At 43.1% G+C, this 22,698-nt stretch overlaps 2 protein-coding genes across 13 annotated transcripts in view; both read right to left on the reverse strand.

Annotated features, from left to right (window-relative positions):
* SAAL1 (serum amyloid A like 1) overlaps positions 1-6,458 on the reverse strand; it is a 31,866-nt gene extending 25,408 nt beyond the window's left edge. For 2 of the 3 annotated variants that reach the window (XM_068399925.1, XM_068399926.1), the window contains exons 1-6: positions 6,308-6,458; positions 5,953-6,066; positions 4,739-4,822; positions 2,167-2,246; positions 605-664; positions 228-343 (exon numbers count right to left, since the gene is read on the reverse strand). In XM_068399925.1, coding sequence (XP_068256026.1) covers positions 228-343; positions 605-664; positions 2,167-2,246; positions 4,739-4,822; positions 5,953-6,066; positions 6,308-6,424 — 571 coding nt within the window. In that variant the 5' untranslated portion in view covers positions 6,425-6,458. The remainder of the gene's footprint in view (positions 1-227; positions 344-604; positions 665-2,166; positions 2,247-4,738; positions 4,823-5,952; positions 6,067-6,307) is intronic. The other variant, XM_068399928.1, reaches the window with a different exon arrangement.
* A 374-nt stretch (positions 6,459-6,832) lies between these two features.
* LOC137663064 (serum amyloid A protein-like) overlaps positions 6,833-22,698 on the reverse strand; it is an 84,504-nt gene continuing 68,638 nt past the window's right edge. For 3 of the 10 annotated variants that reach the window (XM_068399914.1, XM_068399912.1, XM_068399913.1), the window contains exons 14-23: positions 21,420-21,566; positions 20,555-20,629; positions 19,439-20,046; positions 17,957-18,080; positions 17,599-17,754; positions 16,978-17,097; positions 16,550-16,663; positions 16,110-16,216; positions 15,136-15,421; positions 11,431-14,667 (exon numbers count right to left, since the gene is read on the reverse strand). In XM_068399914.1, the coding sequence (XP_068256015.1) occupies positions 14,607-14,667; positions 15,136-15,421; positions 16,110-16,216; positions 16,550-16,663; positions 16,978-17,097; positions 17,599-17,754; positions 17,957-18,080; positions 19,439-20,046; positions 20,555-20,629; positions 21,420-21,566 (1,798 nt within the window). In that variant the 3' untranslated portion in view covers positions 11,431-14,606. Of the gene's footprint in view, positions 7,021-7,462; positions 7,602-7,924; positions 8,049-8,392; positions 9,206-11,430; positions 14,668-15,135; positions 15,422-16,109; positions 16,217-16,549; positions 16,664-16,977; positions 17,098-17,598; positions 17,755-17,956; positions 18,081-19,438; positions 20,047-20,554; positions 20,630-21,419; positions 21,567-22,698 lie in introns of those variants that run through there. The other 7 variants (XM_068399915.1, XM_068399916.1, XM_068399920.1 and 4 more) reach the window with 7 other exon arrangements.

Genomic DNA, 22,698 nt, shown 5'->3' on the forward strand with positions numbered 1-22,698 from the left:
TTCCTCTCCGGGTGCTTTCCTCGTTGGTTTTACATATATTTATAAACCTGCAAAGGCAGGACAAGTTTATTTTGGTGTCCTTTAAATTCATGAGGTTTACTTGATTTTAAAGAAATTCTGTACTCCCAATGGAAAATATTTGTCTTTGAAACTGCATACTTCAGTTCTTTTTTTTTTTTTTTTTCCTGCAAACACCTACTAATTCCCAGCTTGTTTTGGCAACTTACCATTTGTAGAGCTGGACATGATAAAGCAGACACAGTCATACACGGACGGGTTTTCTCTGATTCTCTCAACCCAGACATTGGCCACCTCAGGCTGGGAGAGGCAAGTTAACAACAACCTAGACAAGAATTGCCCATTTAACAAATCAGAAGCCAATTCATTGATTTTAGCTGTACAAGTGTAAATCCAAAACAATGAGAATGATGTGACAGAAACAGGAATCTAGCTCACAACAAATCAATTCCAGAACAATGCTGAAATGACAAAAAGATATGATGAAACGATAATAAAATAGTGAGCTCACTTGTCAATTTTCTTCCCAGGCCTCCAAATATAGCAGAACTACACTAACAATGCATTAATTTCTGAAATGTCCTACCTGCTTGTTTCCAGAAGAGTTGGAGAGTCTGAATCACACAAACGTTGCAGTAACACTTGGCTTTAAGGAGAAAATGCAAGATTAGATTAATAAATCATAGAACTGTAGAACGGTTTGGGTTGGAAGGACCTTTAAAGGTCATCTAGTCCAACCCCTCCTGCAATGAGCAGGGACATCTTCAACCAGAGCAGGTTGCTCAGAGCCCCGTCCAACCTGACCTTGAATGTTTCCAGGCATGAGGCATCTACCACCTCTCTGGGCAACCTGTTCCAGTGTTTCACCACCCTCACTGTAAAAAATTTCTTCCTGTATCTAGTTTAAATTTACCCTCTTTTAGTTATAAACCATTACCCCTTGTCCTACCGCAACAGGTCCTGCTAAAAAGTTTGTCCCCATCTTTCTTATAAGCCCCCTTTAAGTATTGAAAGGTCGCAATAAGATGTCCCCACAGCCTCCTCTTCTCCAGGCTGATCAACCCCAACTCTCTCAGCCATTCCTCGTAGGAGAGGTGTTTCATCCCTCTGATCATTTTTGTGGCCCTCCTCTGGACCCACTCCAACAGATCCGTGCCTTTCCTGTGCTGAGGACTCCAGAGCTGGATGCAGTACTCCAGGTGGTGTCTCACCAGAGCAGAGTAGAGTGGGAGAATCACCTCTCTCGACCTGCTGGCCACGCTGCTTTTGATGCAGCCCAGGACACGATCAGCTTTCTGGGCTACGAGTGCACATTGCCAGCTCACGTCCAGTTTTTCATCCACCCGTATCCCCAAGTCCTTCTCCGCAGGCCTGCTCTGAATCCCTTCATCCCCCAGCCTGTGTTGATACCAGGGGTTGCCCCGACACAGGTGCAGGACCTTGCACTTGGCCTTGTTGGACCTCATGAGGTTCACATGGGCACACTTCTTGAGCTTGTCCAGGTCCCTCTGAATGGCATCCTGTCCCTCAGGCGTGTCAACCACACCACTTGGCTTGGGATCATCTGCAAATTTGCTGAGGGTGCACTCAATCCACTATGTCATTGATGAAGATATTAAACAGTACTGGTCCCAATACGAACCCTTGAGGGACACCACTCATCACTGATCTCCATCTGGACACCGAGCCATTGACCACTCTTTGGATGTGACCATCCAACCAATTCCTCATCCACCAAACAGTCCACCCATCAAATCCATATCTCTCTCTTTTAGACTCCAATAAAAACAAGCTTTGTTTAAAAAAAAAAAAAGTTATAAAAAGGTTAATTTCACAGCTGCAGCCATGTACCAAGATTAAGAACAGCTTTTCTTGACTGTGCATGCATTATCAATGTTTCAAGATTGCCAGACTTAGAAAGTAAAGATTCAAGATCTTGACTGGTGATTAAAAACAAACTAAAAAAATAGTGGCCTGCATCCTTTTTTTCCCTCACTGAACACTTCCCACACAACTATGGTCGGCCAAAAAGGTGTGAATGAAGATGAGGCATGGCAGGCAAACTTAGATCCTTCTATAACATACATTTTATGAATGTGAGTCCAGAAAAGCAGTACTCGTACATGTATAAGGCATATATACACTTACCCAAGATTCTCATCTTTGCTAATGGACATGCATATGTCTTGGAAACAGGCCATATTTCCTAATATTCCCACACAGATTTCCTGGAAAGTCAGAACACAGTATAATGAAGCAACTGCAACATAGTTCACCATTTTATTTCCACAGCCATAAGACAAAAATAAGGAAGGTTCAAAGATGTTTTCCAGTTTGATTTCCAAGTTCTTATGACCCACCAATTTCAAGGCAGAGATACAGATTTTCTTCTACAGGATACTATTAGACCTGCCTAAAATATACTCATGACACGTACTATTCCAGTATTTCGGTGTTAAGGTGCTCCATAAAAGCAAATATATCTTGAAATCAACTTTGCTTGCATATTCTAGGTATACTGTTTTGAAGCTAATCTGTCATCCCTATTATTTAAGCAATAAAGACTCCTAAGAACAAAAATACCACGATGTAAGTGCAACCCTCACAGATACTCACTTTCTCACAAAAGAAAGGAGCCTTAACACAAGCTTCCAGCAAAGCCCATTTTCTGATTACAAAGATTTTAAAAAAAACCCAAACAAGACCAAAAGCAGTGCATCCCATTAGGATATTCATGTATAGACAATCATTACAGGATGCACGCTCCTCTAAAGGGGACTGTGAGAGCTCTGAAACACCTGCAGGTGACAGGTGCGAACACGGAATGCCCTGGGTATCGCTCACATTCAGCAACTTTAAGTTGGAAATCAACCCTCACCACTCAAGGTTATCTTTTTCATTAACATTCTATTACCTCTGCTAAATTACAGCAGACACTCCAGCAGCCACTATTTCAAGGAAGTAGCCATGACTGCAGATTCACACGGACTTCCAAATTTTGGTCTACTTTCAAAGGACAAAGTACTGAACTTTCAAATCCTTATGTGTCTCTACTCATCTCCTGAAGTAAAGCTGCTGGTAACTTCAGAGAAAGGGGAGTTATACCAACACTGAATACCTTTCAAAACCCTATGTTGAATCCTAAATGCCAGCGCACAGTGTAATACAAGCTACCAAAAGATGACACGAAAACAAAGGGGGAAGGAAAAAAAGTGCGTTATGTACCGCTGTCTAACAGTTCCTAACCGCTAACATTACTTTTATAGGTCTGATTGAACAAATTCATGACCATTCTGCAATAGGACAAGGGGTAATGATTTTAATGACGAAACAAGTAATGAGAAAAAAAAGCCAGTTGTACTGGGGTTGCACGGCAAGGTTTTGGTAGCAGGGGCGCTGCAGCGGTAGCTTCTGTGAGAAGATGCCAGAAGTTTTCCCTCACGTCCGACAGAGCCAATGCCAGCCAGCTCCAAAACAGACCCACCGCTGTCCAAAGCTGAGCCAAATAGTGACGGTGGTAGTGCCTCTGTGATAACATATTTAAGGAGGAGAAAAAAACTGCTGCGCAACAGCAGCCAGAAGAGAGGAGTGAGAATACGTGAGAGCAACAACTCTGCAGATCCCAAGGTCAGTGAAGGAGGAGGGAGAGGAGGTGCTCCAAGTGCCAGAGCAGATTCCCCTGCAGCCCATGGAGGTTAACAGAGGAGCAGATATCCACCTGCAGGCCGTGGAGGACGTGCTGGAGCAGGTGGATGCCCCAAAGAGGCTGTGGCCCCGTGGAAAGGAGCCCACGCTGGAGCAGGCTCCTAGCAGGATCTGCGGACCCGTGGAGAGAGGAGCCCACACTGGAGCAGGTTTTCTGGAAGGACTTATGACCTTGCAGGGGACCCATGCTGGAGCAGTCTGAAGGACTGCACCCCGTGGAAGGGACCGATGCTGGAGCAGACCTTGAAGAACTGCAGCCCATGGGAAGGACTCACGTTAGAGAAGTTTGTGAAGGACTGTCTCCCATGGGAGGGACCCCACGCTGGAGCAGGGAAAGAATGTGAGGAGAAAGAAGCAGCAGAGGCAATGCGTGATGAACACCGACCGCAAGCCCTGTTCCCCGTCCCCCTGTGCCACTCAGGGGGAGAAGGTAGAGAATTTGGAAGTGAAGTTGAGCCCAGGAAGAAGGGAGGGGTGGGGAGAAGGTGTTTTAAGATTAGGTTTTATTTCTCATTATCCTACTCTGATTTGATTGGTAATAAATTTAATTAATTTCCCCAGGTTGAGTCTGTTTTGTCTGTGACTGCAATTGCCAAGTGATCTCCCTGTCCTTATCTCGACCCACGAGCCTTTTGTTATATTTTCTCTCCCCTGTCCAGTGAGGAGGGGAAGTGATAGAGCGGCTTGGTGGCCACCGGACATCCAGCCAAGGGCAAGCCACCACAGCCAGTTTTTACTGTTTTTATAACAAGCCTTATAACTAGGTTTGATAAACTCAGTCCTTCATCAATAATGACATATATCAGCTTCAGCATCACTGAAATACTTACTGACTAGACCATGTTAAAAACATTGCAATAAAACATTTTAAAACTTGATTTTGTGTTTTCTTCTCATTCCCCTTAACCTATTCAAACATGCAAGAGGAAGAGGAGGGAAATATGTGCAAATGCACGTACAGAGCTATCTACTCTTACTATTAATATGGGACATCTTTTTGAAAGCTCATACTTACAGTAAGGCGAGGGCATTTTGACTTGACAAAAACTCCCATGAATATATCAGGGGCGTTGAACTCCTGAAGAAATAAAGCGACATCCTGTGGAGAAAGTGAATGGAGAAGTAAATGGACTTCTGCAATTTCCAAACACAAAATCAAACCTTTTCTCACAGCACAAGGACTGGACCAAAGAAATAGCAAGCTCACTACAAGAGATCAGTTATCTCTCAACAGTTAACACCAATAATCTTTGCTTTTCAATGAGAGAACATCAGCAGGCCCCTATGGTGGTTTAGGATGCCAGTGATTTGCTATATGATGAGTCAAAAAGTCACATTTAGTTTCTTTTGCTCTCTGTCTCAACAGAGGGTCAGAGAAGCTAAGTCAGATTCAGCAAATACCATGTTTTCAGACAGGGACATCACCTACACATACAAAAAGAAACCAGGAATTAGCCTTAGCACTTGATCAGATTGACATTGTGAGTCTGTAGCTAAAGTTTAAAAGGCTGTTTATCTATCAGAGAAAACTATGCTTACTAGCAGGATGCAGGGCAACTGCTAGAGGAAAATATGCTTATTTAAAGATGACATCAATATTATCTCCATAATCAAACCGCTCAAAATACATGCTATGCATCGGAGTTAATTTCAGCTACAGCTGAGGTACTGTCTTCTCCTAACTCCAAGATTCAGTTCAACTCCTGCACATAATACAGAAAACAAACAGCTGTAAATACAGCCCTATTTATGCCAACTGACCCTAAGCAATAGCACCGCATGATCCATTAGACACCTGGGGGAAGGTCTGGCAGACCACCTTGTTTCTTTTCCATTCACACACAGCTCTGCTTTATATCCTCAAACAGCAGCACGGTGTCCAGCAGCCAGGATGCAACAGAAGGCTTGCTTTTGCAAACCAGCGCTGGCCCTAAGAGCGCACACAAACTACTTGCTCATATTGAAAAGCAACAGCCTTCCTAATGAGCCTCTGTAATGCCAATTCACCACACCTGCTCTGCCTCATGACTCACAGGACCCTGCCAGCCAAAACAGAGCATACGCAATACCATCAAAATCAGAAAGCTGACCGAGCCCGTTTAACTCTGTCCCTTCTCCCACTTCCAGAAGGATTTTGACTGAACATGCTCAGCCACAGAGACAGGGCAGAAGCCGCCCATAGCTCTGAACCACCTTCGAGGCCCGACTCCCGCCGCACATCGCTCCTACCTCGTCCATCGACATGTCCCACAGTTTGCAAATGTCATTCTCCATCTCTTCCTCCAGTTCGGTCTGGATTCCCTCGGGGCTCCCGGTGGGCTCCGCCTTCTCGGAGCTGATGACCTGAGAGAAACGGGGGCGGGGGCACACGGGGGTACGGCGGTACGTGAGCTACGACCTAGAAACCCCATGAAGCACTAACAACGACCTATCGCTTCAGTCACAGTTTAAAAACCCCCCGTCACAGCTATGAAACCGCTGTGTCGTGTGTCCCCCTCGGTCGCACCGCACCCGCCAGGCGCTGACGGTCACCGGGCCCGCCGGCCTCTCCCCTCACGGCGCCCCCGCTCCCCCAGGCCCGCACCTCGATGAGGCGGGTGAGGATGCTGAACAGCCAGTGCTTGCTGTACACCGTGTTCCCCACCGCATCGCCCTCCTCCTCCTCCGCCTCGCTGGAGGGCGGCGACGGGTTACGGTCCATGGCGACCCGGCACCGCCGCCACAGCAGCGCCGACACCAACGACGCGGCGGCGACTGCGGCCAGAGCGGCGGGCGGGCCGCGCCCCACAGCGCCCCCTGCCGGGGCGGTGCGCCGGGAGGCCACTGCAGGCCGTCGCCAGTGGCCGTGGCGGGCCCATGATGGCGGTCCCCGTGCACCGCCTCCTCCGTGGGAATCAGCCTCCGGGCTCCCAGGGCAGCCGGGAGGCCGAGGGAGACCCCCCGCCCCTTGGCAGCGCCGGTGGCCACCCCCGTGATGTCCTGACATGCGCCCGCCTGCGAGAGCGTCCCGCTCCCCTCGCAGCCAGCGCTGTGACTGCAGCCCCCGCACGCGAATGACAGCCAGCGACGGGGGCCATGCTCAGAATTTCTTTATTCGGCTGCACAGAGGAGGTGTGACAGGGGAGCAGACATGGCCTTCTGCGCGGGGGGCAGCGCTAGTACTTGCTGGGAAGGCCCGGAGGTCTGTAGCGGTTGGGGTCCCCGCCGTTTCTGCCCCACGCGTTGGCCTCCTGGTCAGCCCGGGTGTCCTCCGCGCCTCTGCCACTCACGTCGCTTTGCCAGTTTTCCCGGGCGTCACTAGCAGGGAGGAGAAAAGGCCACTTGAACCAACCAACACTGAACTCCGCTTGGCGTTGATTTCCTCACTCGCGTAAAACAAGCTTTCCCACAGGACTTCCCAAAGTGAGACACAAGCACTTATTCAGTCCTTGTCTGAGAACCACAGTGGGATCCATAACTATTACGCCAGGAAACAAACCAGCAAGGGAAGAGAGTTCCTTATCACCAGAAATGCAGAGGTAAGGAATCTGCCTTCTCGGGAAGACAAGAAGAAAGGCTCACGTAGGAGGAGAGGCACTATTCCTATAGAAACGGGGGGGCTCAGACATTAACTGCTTCCCCTCCTCTCCACTGTCCTTCTAGGTCAAAAGCTGAGTACAAGTCAAAAAATATTTCACTCTAACTGGAACGCCTGGATCCTGAGTAACTCACTGTTAACAAGCCAAATACACTCCGTTACCTGATCACTTTGGCTGCCCAAGCACCGCCAGGTCCTCTTTGGGCAGCATCATAATTCCCGCGAGCGTGGAAATATTTGTCGGCATTTTTATAATTTGCCTCGCGCATGTCCCAGTATGCTCTGAGCATATCCCATGCCCCTGAAGAAAGCAGAGAAACAGAGATGATGTTGACTTTAAAGAGTCATCCCAGGAACAGTTAAGTACCATTTCAGCCAGGTGCTGAAAGGCCCAAGGAGCAGTAACACAGAGAGGCATTTCACATCTGCCTTTGCACAGGGGCGTGCCCACAGAAAGGGCCTGGGGAGGCTGATCAGGGCCCTCTTCCAGCAGCAGAAACCAGCAGGGTCCCTCATGTGGAGCTGCAGACCTCCCAACCCCGAGGACTGCATCCATTGACTGCCAGTAACCTGTGCTCAGGGAGGGGGCTCCTGAGAGAAAGGCCCATGGTAACAGCAGCTTACCTCCCGCTGCATCCCAGACAAATCGTCCACCTTCGCGTAGATTAGCACTTGCACATAGAATAAAGGAGAGCAACACGACACAGACACAGAGCCTCATGGTTCCTGGCCCAAGCCTGACACGGAGCTGTGAGACAATCAGAGAGAGATGAGCCATTCTGGAGCACCTTTGAGAGACTGCTGACATAGCACTCATCACACCCATAGCTGTGCCTGGGCAGCTGCCCCAGCACTGATGGGAGCCCAGGAACCCGCTGCTCCCCCCACAAGGACTGATACCCTCTGTGTGACCACAAGCTCAGCTAAGGACTCCACAACAGAGGCAGACGGACATTAGAAACTTGCATTTTAGCATCCCCTGGTGCTTCTATTGTGAGTCCAGAGAAGCCCCACATACTAAAGCATTAGTCCTGTTCCCCAATACCAGCTAAAAACACTGCATATAGCTCACAAATTCAGAATATCACTCACCACTGCAGAAAGGCAAAGCCAAAGGAGATGGAGCTTGTCTTGTGTGCTCTCAGACTCAAAGAGGGTATTTATAAACAAATCAAACCTTCAAAAGAGGAAATTGGAAGGGATATCCATGGCTGGGAATCCCCCCCCACTCCACTTCCAGCACAGAAATCATTACGGTAAGCCTGTCCTTGTCCTTACTGAAAGTTCATAGCTCCTGTTACACAATTTTTTAGAAAGTACGTCGTGCTTCTTCAGCTGTCCATGGGACTATTTGATTGTAACAAGCAGGCTGAGAAACTGCCTTGAGGACTAAGGTGTTCTGTGCGCTTGATGTGTTACAGTTGGCTTAAGGGTGACACTTGTTTGGGTCTTGCGCTGGACAGAGCTGGGAGAAGATGCCTGATCGTCTGCACTGTATGTTGAAGCACAAGGTTGGGTGCACAAGGAAGAGTCAGCTGCAGTACCAGAATGGCTGCAGGAACTACTAAGTGGAATTCCCACATGTGCTGGGGTGACAAGATGGATCCCAGAGCTGATGGAACAGAAAACGTGAAGTGTTGCTCTTAACTCCATTGCAAAGCAAACCGCATACACCTACATCCCTGCTGATAATGCTTTAAGGTAGCGCACACACACGGCACCATAAGGAAGGCCTGAATGGTTCCTCCTGCCTTTGCTTGCTCTCACTAGATCCTTCTTGAGGGACTTCCAGCCATCCTGCCGCAACAGCGTGGGGCTCAAGTGGGCTAAACTAAGGAGAGGTTTTGATGCAGCAGTAAACATTTCACCTAAGGGGAAGTTCAGATCCATACAGCCACAACTCTGCTGGATTTTAAGATCAATATATTAACTGTCAGGCCCTATTGGCACAGTTCACAGTTTGAGTACTCACTGTGCTCTCTCTGCTCAGGAGCCTGCTTGCTGCTTGCTTCCCTTGGTTAACAACTGACACAACCGCTTCCCCTGCAGAAAGCTCTGGGTTTGAGCGCAGTTGCACTGTAGAATGAATGTGCAGAATGTCTCCCCATTGTGTGGACTCATACGTGATTTAACAAGTCTGAGAGAGCTTCTTTAAATTCTCTGCAGAAGAGGTATGTGTGGTTGGCCCATTCACAACTCTGGCACTTTAAACAATCAGCTGCTGGAGCTGAAGGGAAGAGGCATGAGGCAAAAGAGGTGCAATAACAAACTGAGCTAATAATGTGCCAGCAGGTAACTTCCTTGGGCATCGCTGGTCTTCAAACAAGAATTTAGCTTAAGGGAAGAAGAGACATTTTCCACAGACAGGGCTGGAGCAGCAGGACAGATGTTCCCTAGTACACTGCGTCTCTGAATGGAACAACTTGAGACGAGAATCTAAACCCTAACCCAATGGACAAGGAAACCTTGCAAAAAGCAGGCGGCCAGACAAATAATTTTGTCCCCCAGCACCCATGAACTTGATGCTTAACAGTGTAACAACTCAGTTACTGCAGAGACTGAAGCGCTGTGTTTTGCTGCAACTCTGTTCATGTCCTACTGATGACTTACGCCCTTACAGTACATGTCAGCTCAAGTGCTGCCTCTGCTGGTTTCAAGTAGCCCTGTCTGTCACCTTTTTGGTTTTGATTTTTTTTTTTAAAAAAAGACTGGAAAGTTATTCCTGTAAGTTGGGGTACGGGCTCACTACTGCATGTGCCATTTTGCCCAGGGACCTAGAACAGAGCATTGCCTTCAAAACTGACTTGAGGAACTTTTTCCTACACAAGCTCAGACATTTTTGGAGCATACAGGATATTTCTGAGTCTTCTGATCTGGTCTGATGTGTTTCACATTCTCACCAAACCAAGATTTTCTGCAAAGAGCACAAACATGAGGATAATTGCAAGAAGGTAGGTGCTGGAGGGGATCTTCAGATCTCGGATTGCATCCCCTTGACTTGTCTCCAACAAGGAGGGCAGCAGCAACGACAACAATGCTGGAGCTCCCTACAGTAACCGAGATAAAGCACCAGCTTTGTGCTCCAGCAGGTAACAGCCTGAGCACTGCTTTCCCCTTTCCTCTTGGCCTGCTTTCTGGGTCACAGCCCTTGGCGCACAGAAACAAACTGCAGCCAAACCCGTTGCTTTTGCAATGGAAATAGGCAAGCTGCCCCTGAGCATGCAGGAAGGTTTGCATGTAATATTCCTTTCTGACCTAGCACTAAAACACAGGCTGCGTGTGCACACTGGGTAAACATAACATATAGAGGTCCCTGGGAGAGAGTTTTCTGGGTTTGTACATTCTGATATAGTTAAGACAAAAAGCAACCTCAAACTGGTTGTCCTTCAATTCTAAATATCTATAAATGCAAGCTACATTCTGCAAACATTGCGCAACATAGGCGTTTTGTAATCTAGGTAAGTGTCAGATTGAGAAAGGGGATGAGGTAAATTCCAGCTCAGGCACAACCACAGATGCAGTTATTCCTTATTCTGGGAAGTAACAGCACCTTATTGAAGTTTTGCCGTGCTGCTGTATGGCATATTTACTAGCATTGGCCTCAGGCTTATAGACATGTAGAACAACTGCAAACTTGGCCCCTCTTCAAGAAACATTGCATATGCAGATGTTTATCTTACATAAAATTGATTTCCCCATAGGTTTTGATGATGATACTAACAGTGAAATAATGTTTTGAGGCAGGTATGAAGCTTTTATGTATTTAAAAAAAAAAAAACAAAACACAACAAAAAAACCCCAACAAAACCAACACAGCTTCTTCTATTAAAAGTTACTCTGGGCAAAGCCCCCTTTATTCATCTCTGCTTTTCAACAGTCCCCTCCACCAGCAGTCAGGCACCAAAACCAAAGGTGAGCTGCAGCTCATCTGCTACAGGCCAGGCTGCCTTAAACTATCAGTGGTGTACACTTAGCTGGCTGACAAGAGCTGGTAGGCGCTGTAGCTTTAACACGCTCTGTACAACTGTAACTTCTAAACAGAAGACCATTTCATTTCACAGTCCCTTCATCTTACCCATATGAGATGAAAATACACATATCAAGAATAGGAAACAGCAATTCTCCAACTCTTCTCCAGCGAGTAAATTCTTACTCTTTATTGACAGCCAAGTTAGTTGAAATCAACACAAGCTCACTTCAGACACCAAATTTGAACAAACACTTCCCATTATGTTAGAGGTACCACTGTTCTGACACAAAATTTAAAAAGCAGCTCTGAATGGAAAGTTATGATTTATTGTAAAAAAAACAAAAAAGCCCTAACCCTTACTCAAAGTTAACCAAGTGTACAAAAACCCCATGGAAGAAAGCGACTGCTGAGTACACAAAATACCCAGAGCAAATGAAGTGGAACCGTTACATACAGTGAGAAGCCAGGTACATTCTTGGAAAAGCAGCCAACTTCCTCTAAGGAGGGCAACACAAGTACTCAGCTAGAGCTGTACTACATTCACACACGGTATGAAACGGTTAGTTAAGCGCAAGAGCCGCTGAGGCAGCAGCACGCTCGTTTGGCAGGTAAGAGAACAGGCACCAACATCACCCCATTTGCGTAACCTCACCACACACTGCAGGTGCCTGGCTCCTATTGCAAATCTTACTGTAAGAGCATGGGGTGTTTCTGATAGAAGAATCTGTGCTGTTTCCAATGTAAAAATCTAAACCGCAAAAGATTTAAAGCTTTTTTCTTTTAGAAGTAGTTCTGTATTGGCTTTTCCACAAGCAACACTGTTAACAGATGCAAGCCTGCCACTAATTGTCTCCCTGTAACTTCATTCCCTCTAGTGAAGTAACCAGCCCTTCACAAGTCTTTCTTGCAATTGAGATGAAATACTCAAACTGTACCTCCCAAAAGTCTGAAAGTTCTATTACTAAGTCCTATTTTGATGAAAACAAAAGCATTATTTTTGCAGCACTACAAGTGCTACAAGACTAGATAAAAAGATGCTTTATAAAGAAATATTTTCAAGTCATTTAATGACAAAATTATGGATTTTAGTAAAATGTAGTTCCAATGCAATGCATGTGTTAATTTTTTGTTTAAATGACATTTGTGAAAATCACATATTGACCAGATGCTGTGGCCTTCTGCTAAAAATGTGAGAGTCTGACAGCGATGAGGGCCAAAACTAGAAGCCTAAACTTGTTCAAAGATGTATTAAGTGCAGAAAGAGTGCTGGTACAAAGCATAATTCTGTAAATGAGAAACAAAATCCAACTGATTTTATGATTCTTCATATTCTAGCAGATATTTAAAAGACAACTTTGTTGACTGCATCCATCCAAAATTATTTATCTAAACCTTCAGCTTTTAAAAAGATTGTTAAAATAATACACAGTCCTCTCACTTTCCAAAATGTCAAAATTCATTTTGGAATTACCAAATTTTACCTGGACTTTATTAAAGCCTTTGGCAGACACTGTTTCCCACAGCATTCTCCTGGAGAAACCAACTGCTCAGGGCCTGGACAGGTGTACTCTTTGATGGGTAAAAAACTGGCTGGATGGCCAGGCCTGAAGTTGTGATAAATGGAGTTAAAGCCAGTTGGTGGCCAGTCACAAGTGGCGTTCGCCAGGGCTCAGTGTTGGGGCAAGTTCTCTTCAATTTTTATCAATGATCTGGATGAGGGGATCAAGTGCTCCCTCAGTTAAGTTCACAGACAACACCAAGTTGGGCAGGAAAGTTGATCTGCTTGAGGGTAGGAAGGCTCTGCAGAGGGATCTGGATCGATGGGCCGAGGCCACCTGTATGAGGTTCAACAAGGCTGAGTGCCGGGTCCTCCACTTGTGTCACAACAACCCCATGCAACACTACAGGCATGTGGAAGAGTGGCTGGAAAGCTGCCTGGTGGAAAAGGACCTGGGGGTGTTGATCGATGGCCAGCTGAATATGAGCCAGCAGTGTGTCCAGGTGGCCAACGGCACCCTGCCTTGTATCAGAAAGAGTGTTGCCAGCAGGACTAGGGAAGCGATTGTCCCCCTGTACTCAGCACTGGTGAGGCTGCACCTCGAATACTGTGTTCAGTTTTGGGCCCCTCACTGCAAGAAAGACATTGAGGTGCTGGAGCGACTCCACATACGAAGCTGGTGAAGGGTCTAGAGCACAAGTCTTATGAGGAGCAGCTGAGGGAACTGGGGTTGTTTAGCCTGGAGAAAAGGAGGCTGAGGGCAGACCTTATCATTCTCTACAACTACCTGAAAGGAGGGTGTAGTGGGGTAGGAGTTAGTATCTTCTCCCAGATAACAAGTGATAGGATGAGAGGAAATGGCCTCAAGTTGCGCCACGAGAGGTTTAGATTGGATAATCAGCAAAAATTTCCTCACCTAAAGGGTTATCAAATATTGGAACAGGCTGCCCAGGGAAGTGGTGGAGTCACCATCCCTGGAGGTACTTAAAAGACGTGTAGATGTGGTGCTTAGGGAGATGGTTTAGCGGTGGACGTGGCAGTGCTAGGTTAAATGATTGGACTCTATGATCGTAAGGGTCTTTTCCAACCTAAAGGATTCTATAATTCTATGATTTTAATTCCACTGTCCTGAGGTTTGTCAAAATATCACAACTGATGTCTAGTCATGTTGCACAAACAGATATGGGCAATTTAGAAATGTGTTTATAGTTTAACAGCGAGTTCATTTAACAAGTTCTTCTGTTAATCAGCATTCTTAACCATTAATTCACTCCTGAAAAATATTTCTCTCCTATTTTAGGACTTGGCTCAATTAATGCATTTCGAATGAGCCAGACCAGTCCATATAATTTAAGAGGGAAAAAAAAAAAGGTATCGTAACAAGCACTTTTACAGTAACTTGAAAAAGTCAATGCCATTTACAGGAAAATTAAAGAAGTATGGGCTTAGATATTTCTGAGGAATGGCTTCTCATGTTTGCAAACAAACAAAAAATTTTATACACCGTAATTTAATACTTAGGGGCTCATATCCTTAACACGTAAGTCATACAGACTCAGAAAATAAATTCAGGAATTTTCATCTCCAAAATCTGCAAGCTTAATTTCAAGATAAATACTGGATTGTTTTAAGTTCTAGAGTTCAAAACTCATCTCCAAAGGAATAAGGAGGAACCGTCAACAGTTCCCAGCCAGATACCTGCCAGATGGAGACTGGCTCAATATAACTGAACTTTTAGACAAGAGTTAAGTTTCTTCAAGAGCCTGTTACTTTTAAGAGGCACTTTAATATACAATCATTACAGTAAAAAATGTTCTCAAAGTTTTCCAAGTTGTTTTCTAGGCTTGCTGAGACCACAAAAACCGGTCACACCTTTCCAACATGGACTGAATCAGCGCTCTGCAATTAAAGCAAAGGGAAGAAAAAGAAAGTCAAAGAGTAAAAAAAGGACAACAACAGAAAGAACAACAGAGTTTTGGTTTGCTTTTTAAATAAAAAGTTTGCCAAAAATATGACTGTATTTCAGAAGTAACATCATGACATCACCATGCATGCCTTCTCTGGAGGGGGTAGGCAAGATCAGAGTCTGTGCAGGACTCAACAAGACAGATACTTCCTTCAGAAAATCTCCTTCACGTACACCTTTAATGTATGAATTCCTGTTTCTTCATTTTCCATTTTAAAATGCCTATATTTCACAATACATAGCTCTTAAATAACAGAAAAGCTTTCAGCCGAGTTTAAAATCCAAAGTAAAATTGTGAAGTATTTTTTCTTTTTGTTAACTGAAAAGAAAGTTTAAAGCACCAAGACGACCCAGAATGAACTGGGTGCATACATGGACGTTCTGTTGACGTGTCATCTTACCTTTGCCTTTTCTCAGCAATTTTCAGTATCTCACAGACACGAGTGAATCTATCAGACAATTCTAGTGTCAAGCCACACTCTTGCAAGAGAGGCAAGGCACGATTTGGGCCAATGGCCTTTGCCAGTAAGAGAGCTACGTTTTCCACAGTGATGCAGTCTGGGCAGCTCGGGCTACCATTGCTGACAGCGTTCCCGTTCTGTGGGCCATGGTGGTGGGAAGCTGTGCTGTGATTTTGTGCAAGATGCAGAAGAAACTTCCATTCTTCTATGGTCTCTGGCATGGAACCTAGATGTAAAATGAGTTTGTTACATTATTTGTAAAACAAGGATTATTCTAAGCCTACTATTTTAAATATATCTGTACTTAAAATGGAAGCTATTCTGTTTCTCTCTGTGAAGATTTAAGAAAACCAAGCATTACCAACAAGAAAATTGTGTATAGAAGTGTACTGCCTTGACTGATTCAGTGTAAAGATTCAGTGGCAAACTACACACAAAGCTTCACAATAGTTCAGTATTTAAGGCTTTGGATTAAGTCAAGAGACTAAAATTTGTTTTGTCCATCTTAGGGCTACTGGGAATTTTCTTCTAAGTTCTGTCATGTGATACAATGCTTTGCTTGTCATAACTTTGTGTGTGTGCATGTGTAGCAGGGGGAGTTTTGTGCTGTGCAAGGAGGCTAATTATTCCTCTATCTACAACAGCAAGTTTAGCTTTCACTCCCAGCTGATAAACAACTCCACGTTCTTGAACTTTCAAGCATTTTCTAGCACAACTGATTTTACAAAGCACAGTGTGAAGACAGAAGACTGTAACACCCATTTATGTTTCAAATATGCTGCACTACACAGTTAGTGCTACCAAAACACTTCAACAAATAGAAGTTCAACTCAACTTTGGACAAACTGAATCCATATAATAAGGGCAGTTCCTATATTACAGAAGTATGTTTACACAGCTTAAGACTCACTAACCATCTTCTCCATGCAACAGGGTCAAATCATCCAAACGAGCAATATTAATAAAGGCTTCTATTCTTCTATCCAGCTCCAGACAGAGAAAGAGATATCCAGGCCAAAATCTTGAATAAAAGAGTAAAGATTCACAGGAATCACATGCTCAGTCTAAACTAAAGTCAACAATAATTAAATGCTCATTTAAATATCAGTGAAGACAGAAGCAATGGAATTCCTTGAATGCCAGAAATCACTGCAGAGTGAGGACATGGGGAATACCCCTTAGCCAAAAGGGGCATTTGGTACTTTAAATTGGACACTCAATATTCATCCTCAAAACAGGAAAGGTTTTTGAGTAAAACCTGTCCAAGGAGCAGACGGGTGGTTTTCATTCGTATCTTTTTGGGGTCAGAATACCAACTAACCAAGTATTAAGAATTATCAAGTTTTCTGCTTACCCATGTGATTTACAGATGTCAGCCATCTTCTCTTTTGTAGTAAAATCAGCTGGGAGTTTAATCAAAAGCAGAATGAGCTGGCTGTAGCCCCAAGTAAACAAATGCGATCGTGGCCTAGAAGATGAGAAATTCTGTTTTAAAGCATTAATGGTTTTCTTCAGAACATTATGTTCTCTCTAAGAGAAAGGCAGGTATATGAAAAGAGAGAAGGAAAAACAAATGAAACACTGTGTAGTCTCAGTAGAGCAGTCACTCTGAAAAGCATTACAGATACAGTTATTTAATCCTTTGCTTGCTCCTGCTGAACTCTGCAATATGCAAAATGCTTGAAGTAACATCCAAACTGTCATACAAAATCTAAGCCAAAAGCCTGTAGACCCATTAAAGCTTTTTGCTGCACTCAGGACCTTGGGTGAACCCAACTTTACCTGGGATTTCCTTCCGCATCCACAGTATTTGCTCTTTGTGGTGCATCGTGAGAAACTGCCAAGCACAACCAATCCAGTCGTACAGATTCAGGCTGCAGAAGAGATCTAACAAGAGATGACCTAGAAAACAAAATATACAGAAAAAAAATGCCAGTTTTAAAATATACCAGATATGGAGAAGTAGAGATTGTGTGCAAAAAAAACCCCAAAATATAGATGTAAAATTAAATATAGAAAAGACTAGAATTATTTATGTTTCTAGAAACTGATGAGACCACAGAAAACCATCAGGTCTGTAGGCTGGATTCCCCCAGCTTTTTTTTTTTTTTCAAATTCTGTCTAACCTTGGTATACTGAACTGCAGGCACAGGAGCAAAAATAGTCAGTTCCATTGAAAACATTATTTATAAAAACCCTGTTAAAACTAGCATCTAATCTAACAAAAAAAACAGTCTCAGAGACCAACTAAAGCTGGCAGAATGAACTGGAATCTAATGCTAAAGAACATCAAGCAGATAGATACAGAAACAGTACAAAAAAGCTACCAAAAACCAGAACAACCCAACACAGCTACATGGTGAAGACAGCAGAGAGATTAAAATGATTCTGTATTCCCTTTACCTTTTATCCTCTGGTTTTGATTTCACCAGACTATCTAAATATGCTAAAAAGTGAGCTGGATCATTCCTGCAAAGCTGTTTGATATCAGAAGGCAAAATCGACGGGTGGAACTTGATCAAGGGCCGAAGAGCGATTTCCCCAAATTTTTCATAAAGCCTGGAGAGAGAGGATAAAAACTATTTTCAGTACCAAACAGCAAAATTATCATTTTTCCAAGATCTCTTGCAAGTTCAAGATAGTACTGAAAGGTCATCTCTTTAAAAGATTCCCAGAAAGCTTCACGAAATGTTAAGTGAACCAATTCCTGCTAACAAATTAACAACACTGAAGAAAAGAAAAAAAGGACTTGGCTACAAACCTTTGCACATGTGCCAGTAACAGCGGGCTATCATCCCAAGGCCCCAGGTCATGCAGCTGCTTCAGTATTTTCAACACATCTTCATTTTCAATTGCTAAAGCCACTGGACTGTGACAAGTTAGTTCTGAAATAAATCAGCGCACAAGTTACAAGATACGGGGCAAGGGTTTTTTTCTTAACAGACACACGGCTGTTGTTAAGTGTAAGGACAAAAGTTATCACTACTTTCATGGAACTCTCTAGCTACCAGTAGTAACAAGTGAACAGATCCTACTTGTTCATTTCGTAGAAATCAACATCACTAATCTGCGCTTATGGCAAATTACAGTTATAAGATCATAGAATCATAGAATGGTTTGGGTTGGAAGGGACCTTAAAGAATGGAATAATATTCTTGATATATTTTACTTTTCTTTAGACTTCTGAGGAGGCAAGTTTTCTCTCGTGTGAAAAAAGACAGCCCACTGCAGGATGCGTGGCTTGCTGAATATAATGCAGATCTGCATCAGTTTTTATATATTACAATTTGCTTCTATTAATAAATAAAAACTTCAGCTTGGACACTGACTTTACAGAATGCAGAATTCAACACAAACCTGGATCCTGATGAAATGTGAGTATTACCCTACAGGTACAAGCGCAGTCCAACTGAGGACAAACTGGGAATGCATGCATGACTTTCACTTCTAGGGCTCTCGGAATTCAAATAGCGAACAGATTCCCAGAAACCCAAATACCAGATACCAACCCTCAAAGCAAGATTCTGTTGTTTCACTACTCTCTGTTGGCACCAAATCAATGCTAAGACTTTAATTCACTTTTAATGGAAATGCATAAAGCAGAAGCTGAATGCAGAGAACAGATGAAGTTCTGTTTTCCAATGTAATTGGGAAGCTTTGGTTCAATAAGGCTAAAGAGGCATCAAAAAGATCAGAAAGGATTTCTGTGGAAAAAGGAAGTCTGATGTGATCACAAGCCGCTCATTTGCATGGAACCATCTATTCCATTCAGTTTTGTTTCACATTAACCACTTTTCTCTACAAGTCAAATCTTCTGTTTCCAGTGCAAATACTGAAGCCCCTCCCCTAGCTTTTGCCTTGTTTCGATATGATTCTAATTAAGATGCTTTTGCTCTTTGCAGCACATATATTTGTTTTTAAATAGATCTGGTCTGTAATCAATACAGTGTTCAACCAACAAGTTCCATATAAATTAAAGGTTCAGAATTGCAAAGTGGGGGTAGGGGAGGAACGGTCTCTCCAAGGAGCCCACAGTTCTTCAGAGTTAGACTCTGAGGGAAAAACAACCAACCAAAACAAACCAAAACCAGAACAAAAACTCCCACACACCAACTGTCCTCCCTCTCCCACACTAAACCTGCAGAAGGAAAATTTGCAGACACAAATGGGAGTGCCTTCAAGTTTTTTTTTTTCCTCCCAGTCTTACTTTCAGTTTACTAGTAATAAAATTTTCATTAGTTACCTTTCAGTCCTGTGATATATGTTTCCCATACATTAGTACTGGTTGCATACATGGTTATAATACACTGCTTTAGTCTTTTTAAATCCAAAAGAAAGAAGTAGCTTCGCATAAACCTACAAGCCAAGGTCCACGAAGCCGCTAGTGGCAGACTTCCATCAGAGCTTTCCTCTGCCTCACCATTTCCACAAGAAAATACATGCAGCTCAAAACACAGTGTTGTCAATTCAACGAGATCTTTCTGAACATCCGGTTCTATGACACATGGAGGAGACACTTGAAAGCAGCCGTCCAAAGGTCCCTTCAAATCAGTACTATTTTCACACGTGGTTTTGCTTACACAGGTTTCATCAGTATTTTCCTTTTCAGTGCAGTCTTCCAAAATACTATGCTGTTCTTCGCCTCCTGGGTCTCCATCAGTTGGACCCAGTCGTAGGTTTTCCTCTAGGACTGCCCTCTCTTCTTCAGCACACACAGTCTTGCTTTTCTTAATAGAGGAAGCAGAATGCTCTTTGCTTCCGAACTTTTCTTCTAGACAGATAAGCCATTCCTGTAAAACCCTTCTCATACACTGCGGTTCTAACAAAACCAGGGGATCCTGGAGTTTGGCTCTGTAGCATAAAAAAGAAGTTTGCTAAGTTGCTTGACAGTTACAAGATGCTACAAGTATTGTATGTTTTGTGTAACTCAAAGTATATTCCTAAACTTGACTTACAGTCGATTGTTGTTTTTTTGTGGTTTTGAGTGCAAACAGAATTTAGGCTACTTAGGCTGTCTACTTTTGATATTAGTACGTTCCACGTTCCTTCAAGATTTCTTTCAGAATGGATTTTTCTTTGTTAGGTGATTTTGGTTTTGTTTTTTTTTAAACTATGCTTGTAGTTAGGACAAAAGGATAATGCTAGAGTACCTAAATAAGGTTTTAGTGGGTTTTGCTTGGTTTTAAATAGGGGAAACAAATCATTAACCAAATGAGATCCTTTCAGATTATGTTAATAGATGTTTACAGCATTACTCTTACATGTACGTAATGAATAAAAGTAATTTAAAAAAAAAAAAAATCTTCATTTTCCTACCAAAGCCCAATATATCTATACACTAAAAAGTTTCCCTGCTTACATAGCTTCTGCTGTTGCAGCCTTGAGATCTCTTAGATGGTCCTCCTCTGGAAGCTGGCAGCTCTGTGGTTCTAACCTAGAAAAACACATTAATTTCAGTCTTATCTGAAGTATTATCTTGAATAATTTAAGTGAAGATTTCGTCACAAATTTCCTCAAATTTGTGAGGAAACAATATTAATTCCTTTATTAAAAAATATAAAGCTTCAATTTCTAAAGAAGGAACAGCTCAACAGACATTATGGATGCATTAGGCATGAAGACCACCCGATAATACTATTTTTGTGGCCTTCTATAATGGCTTATACTCCAACTACAGTAGATTTCTGAAGGTACTGAATAAAAATCAGTATTGTGCCACTATATGAAAGTTAGTCCAAAATAGTAAGTTAGCAAATCATTGGAATATGGAATAACTTAGCTCTGTATTAATTGGACAACCATTAAAGAAGGTCAATGTTTTATAGCTACCATTATTAAAAGAAACAAAGTTTTTAGGGAGATAAAAGTGTTTACTCCCCACTCAAAAAGGACAGGAAATGAACTGTTGGACTCACATCCATAACTATAACGAGCATCACACATCAGCAATTCTCATGTAGTGTAATATACTAGGTTCTTGCTCTTCAGTTATTACTGCAATGTGGAGACTGCATGCTCCACCACCCAGAAGTGTTCATTGCCCAATCAGCTTCTAGGAAGGGAGTCAGGGAGAACCAGTAAAAGCCACCATAGTAATGAAGGCAGCTGGAAAAACCTAACACTGAGCTCATCGTTCTACTTGAAACAGTAGTTCTTCCTTTCGGTTGCTATGCCCAGAATCCCAATCAAGTACAGTTGCTAAGAAATCGTCATTTTGCACTCACTCTTTCTCTTCCTGGGGAGATGCTACCAGATTAACAGTCAACTCCTGCAGCTGCTCATCATCCTTTGCTTCTTGCCTCCCTCTAGTATCAGGACTTATATGAAGTGTGCCAATCTTTTCAGTAGTTTTGCGTACAAAGCTGGAAACACTAGAAGTCAGAAGTTCAAACATTTAAAACTGGAAGTTCAAAACCGAACAAATCAAGCGCTTTCTTTCCATTCAAGCCATGATTTCAGAAAACTTTATAATCTGAAGAACTCTTGAGAAAAGGATGAGCGCAGCAATGACCAACAAGAACAAAACTCCCTAAGCAGCTGCTGAAAATTCATACTTCAGTCATGGTTCATACTTCCAGCAGAGAATAAAAACCTGAAGCATTTAAGACTTGGGTTTTTTTGCTGCTGGAGAAACAGAATCGCATACTAACACTAGCGCTTAGATTGTGACATATATTTATGTGCAAATAAATGCAGATTTGCTACATTGCATTTTACAGCTTATAAACAGAAAGCATCATTAGGAAATTATGTCCCTTTTGGTGGTAAGAGACAGTTTTACAATACTCCAAATTAATTCTTCAGATTACAAAGCCCACTAAAAATGTCCTCTTCATGTCATCAGTCCCTATCCCTTCAGCTATTTTATTCAAGAGAAAGCCCAGTGAACATACCAAAACCCAGTTACTTCTACCACTGCCACGAAGAGAACTATGTCATCAAGAGGTGAACAGAAAAAATCAGCTTCTTGTTTTCTGGCCAAGAACTAGTTTAAGAGCATCAAGAAAAAAGACAAAAGCAACCCTTTTACTTGCCTGCCAGAGAATATGGCATCTTTTACTATACCGAGGTATAGCAAAAGCTGAAGGTTGCTGCAGAAGAAAGGATTCAAATGTAGCAAAACTGGACTTTTATACATTAAAGAATTAAAGGTAAACTTTTAAAAGTTAACTGTAGATACCATAGTATTTTATTTAATTATAAACTGAATACAGTGACTACTTGAAAATTTAGTTGTCATTATTAGTGGAAGCACTTATTACTAGTAAAGTCCTAAAAACTGTTTACAGTTTAGAAAGAATTCAAAACATTGCATGTACTTCTAAAGGTTATTGGGAGATCCTCACGCTATTGATATCAGCTGCAATTTTTTGTTGCAGGACATAATTCACATACTTAAGTGATCAAGGGAGGGCTACGCAGTTTTTCAGACCATCATTACAGGCCAGCAACATTTTAGCTAAGAAACTAACACACTTTTTTTCAAATTTTTAAGTTATGTAT

This window comes from Nyctibius grandis, chromosome 4 (genome assembly GCF_013368605.1).
Source record: "Nyctibius grandis isolate bNycGra1 chromosome 4, bNycGra1.pri, whole genome shotgun sequence".
Taxonomy (NCBI): Eukaryota; Metazoa; Chordata; class Aves; order Nyctibiiformes; family Nyctibiidae; genus Nyctibius; species Nyctibius grandis.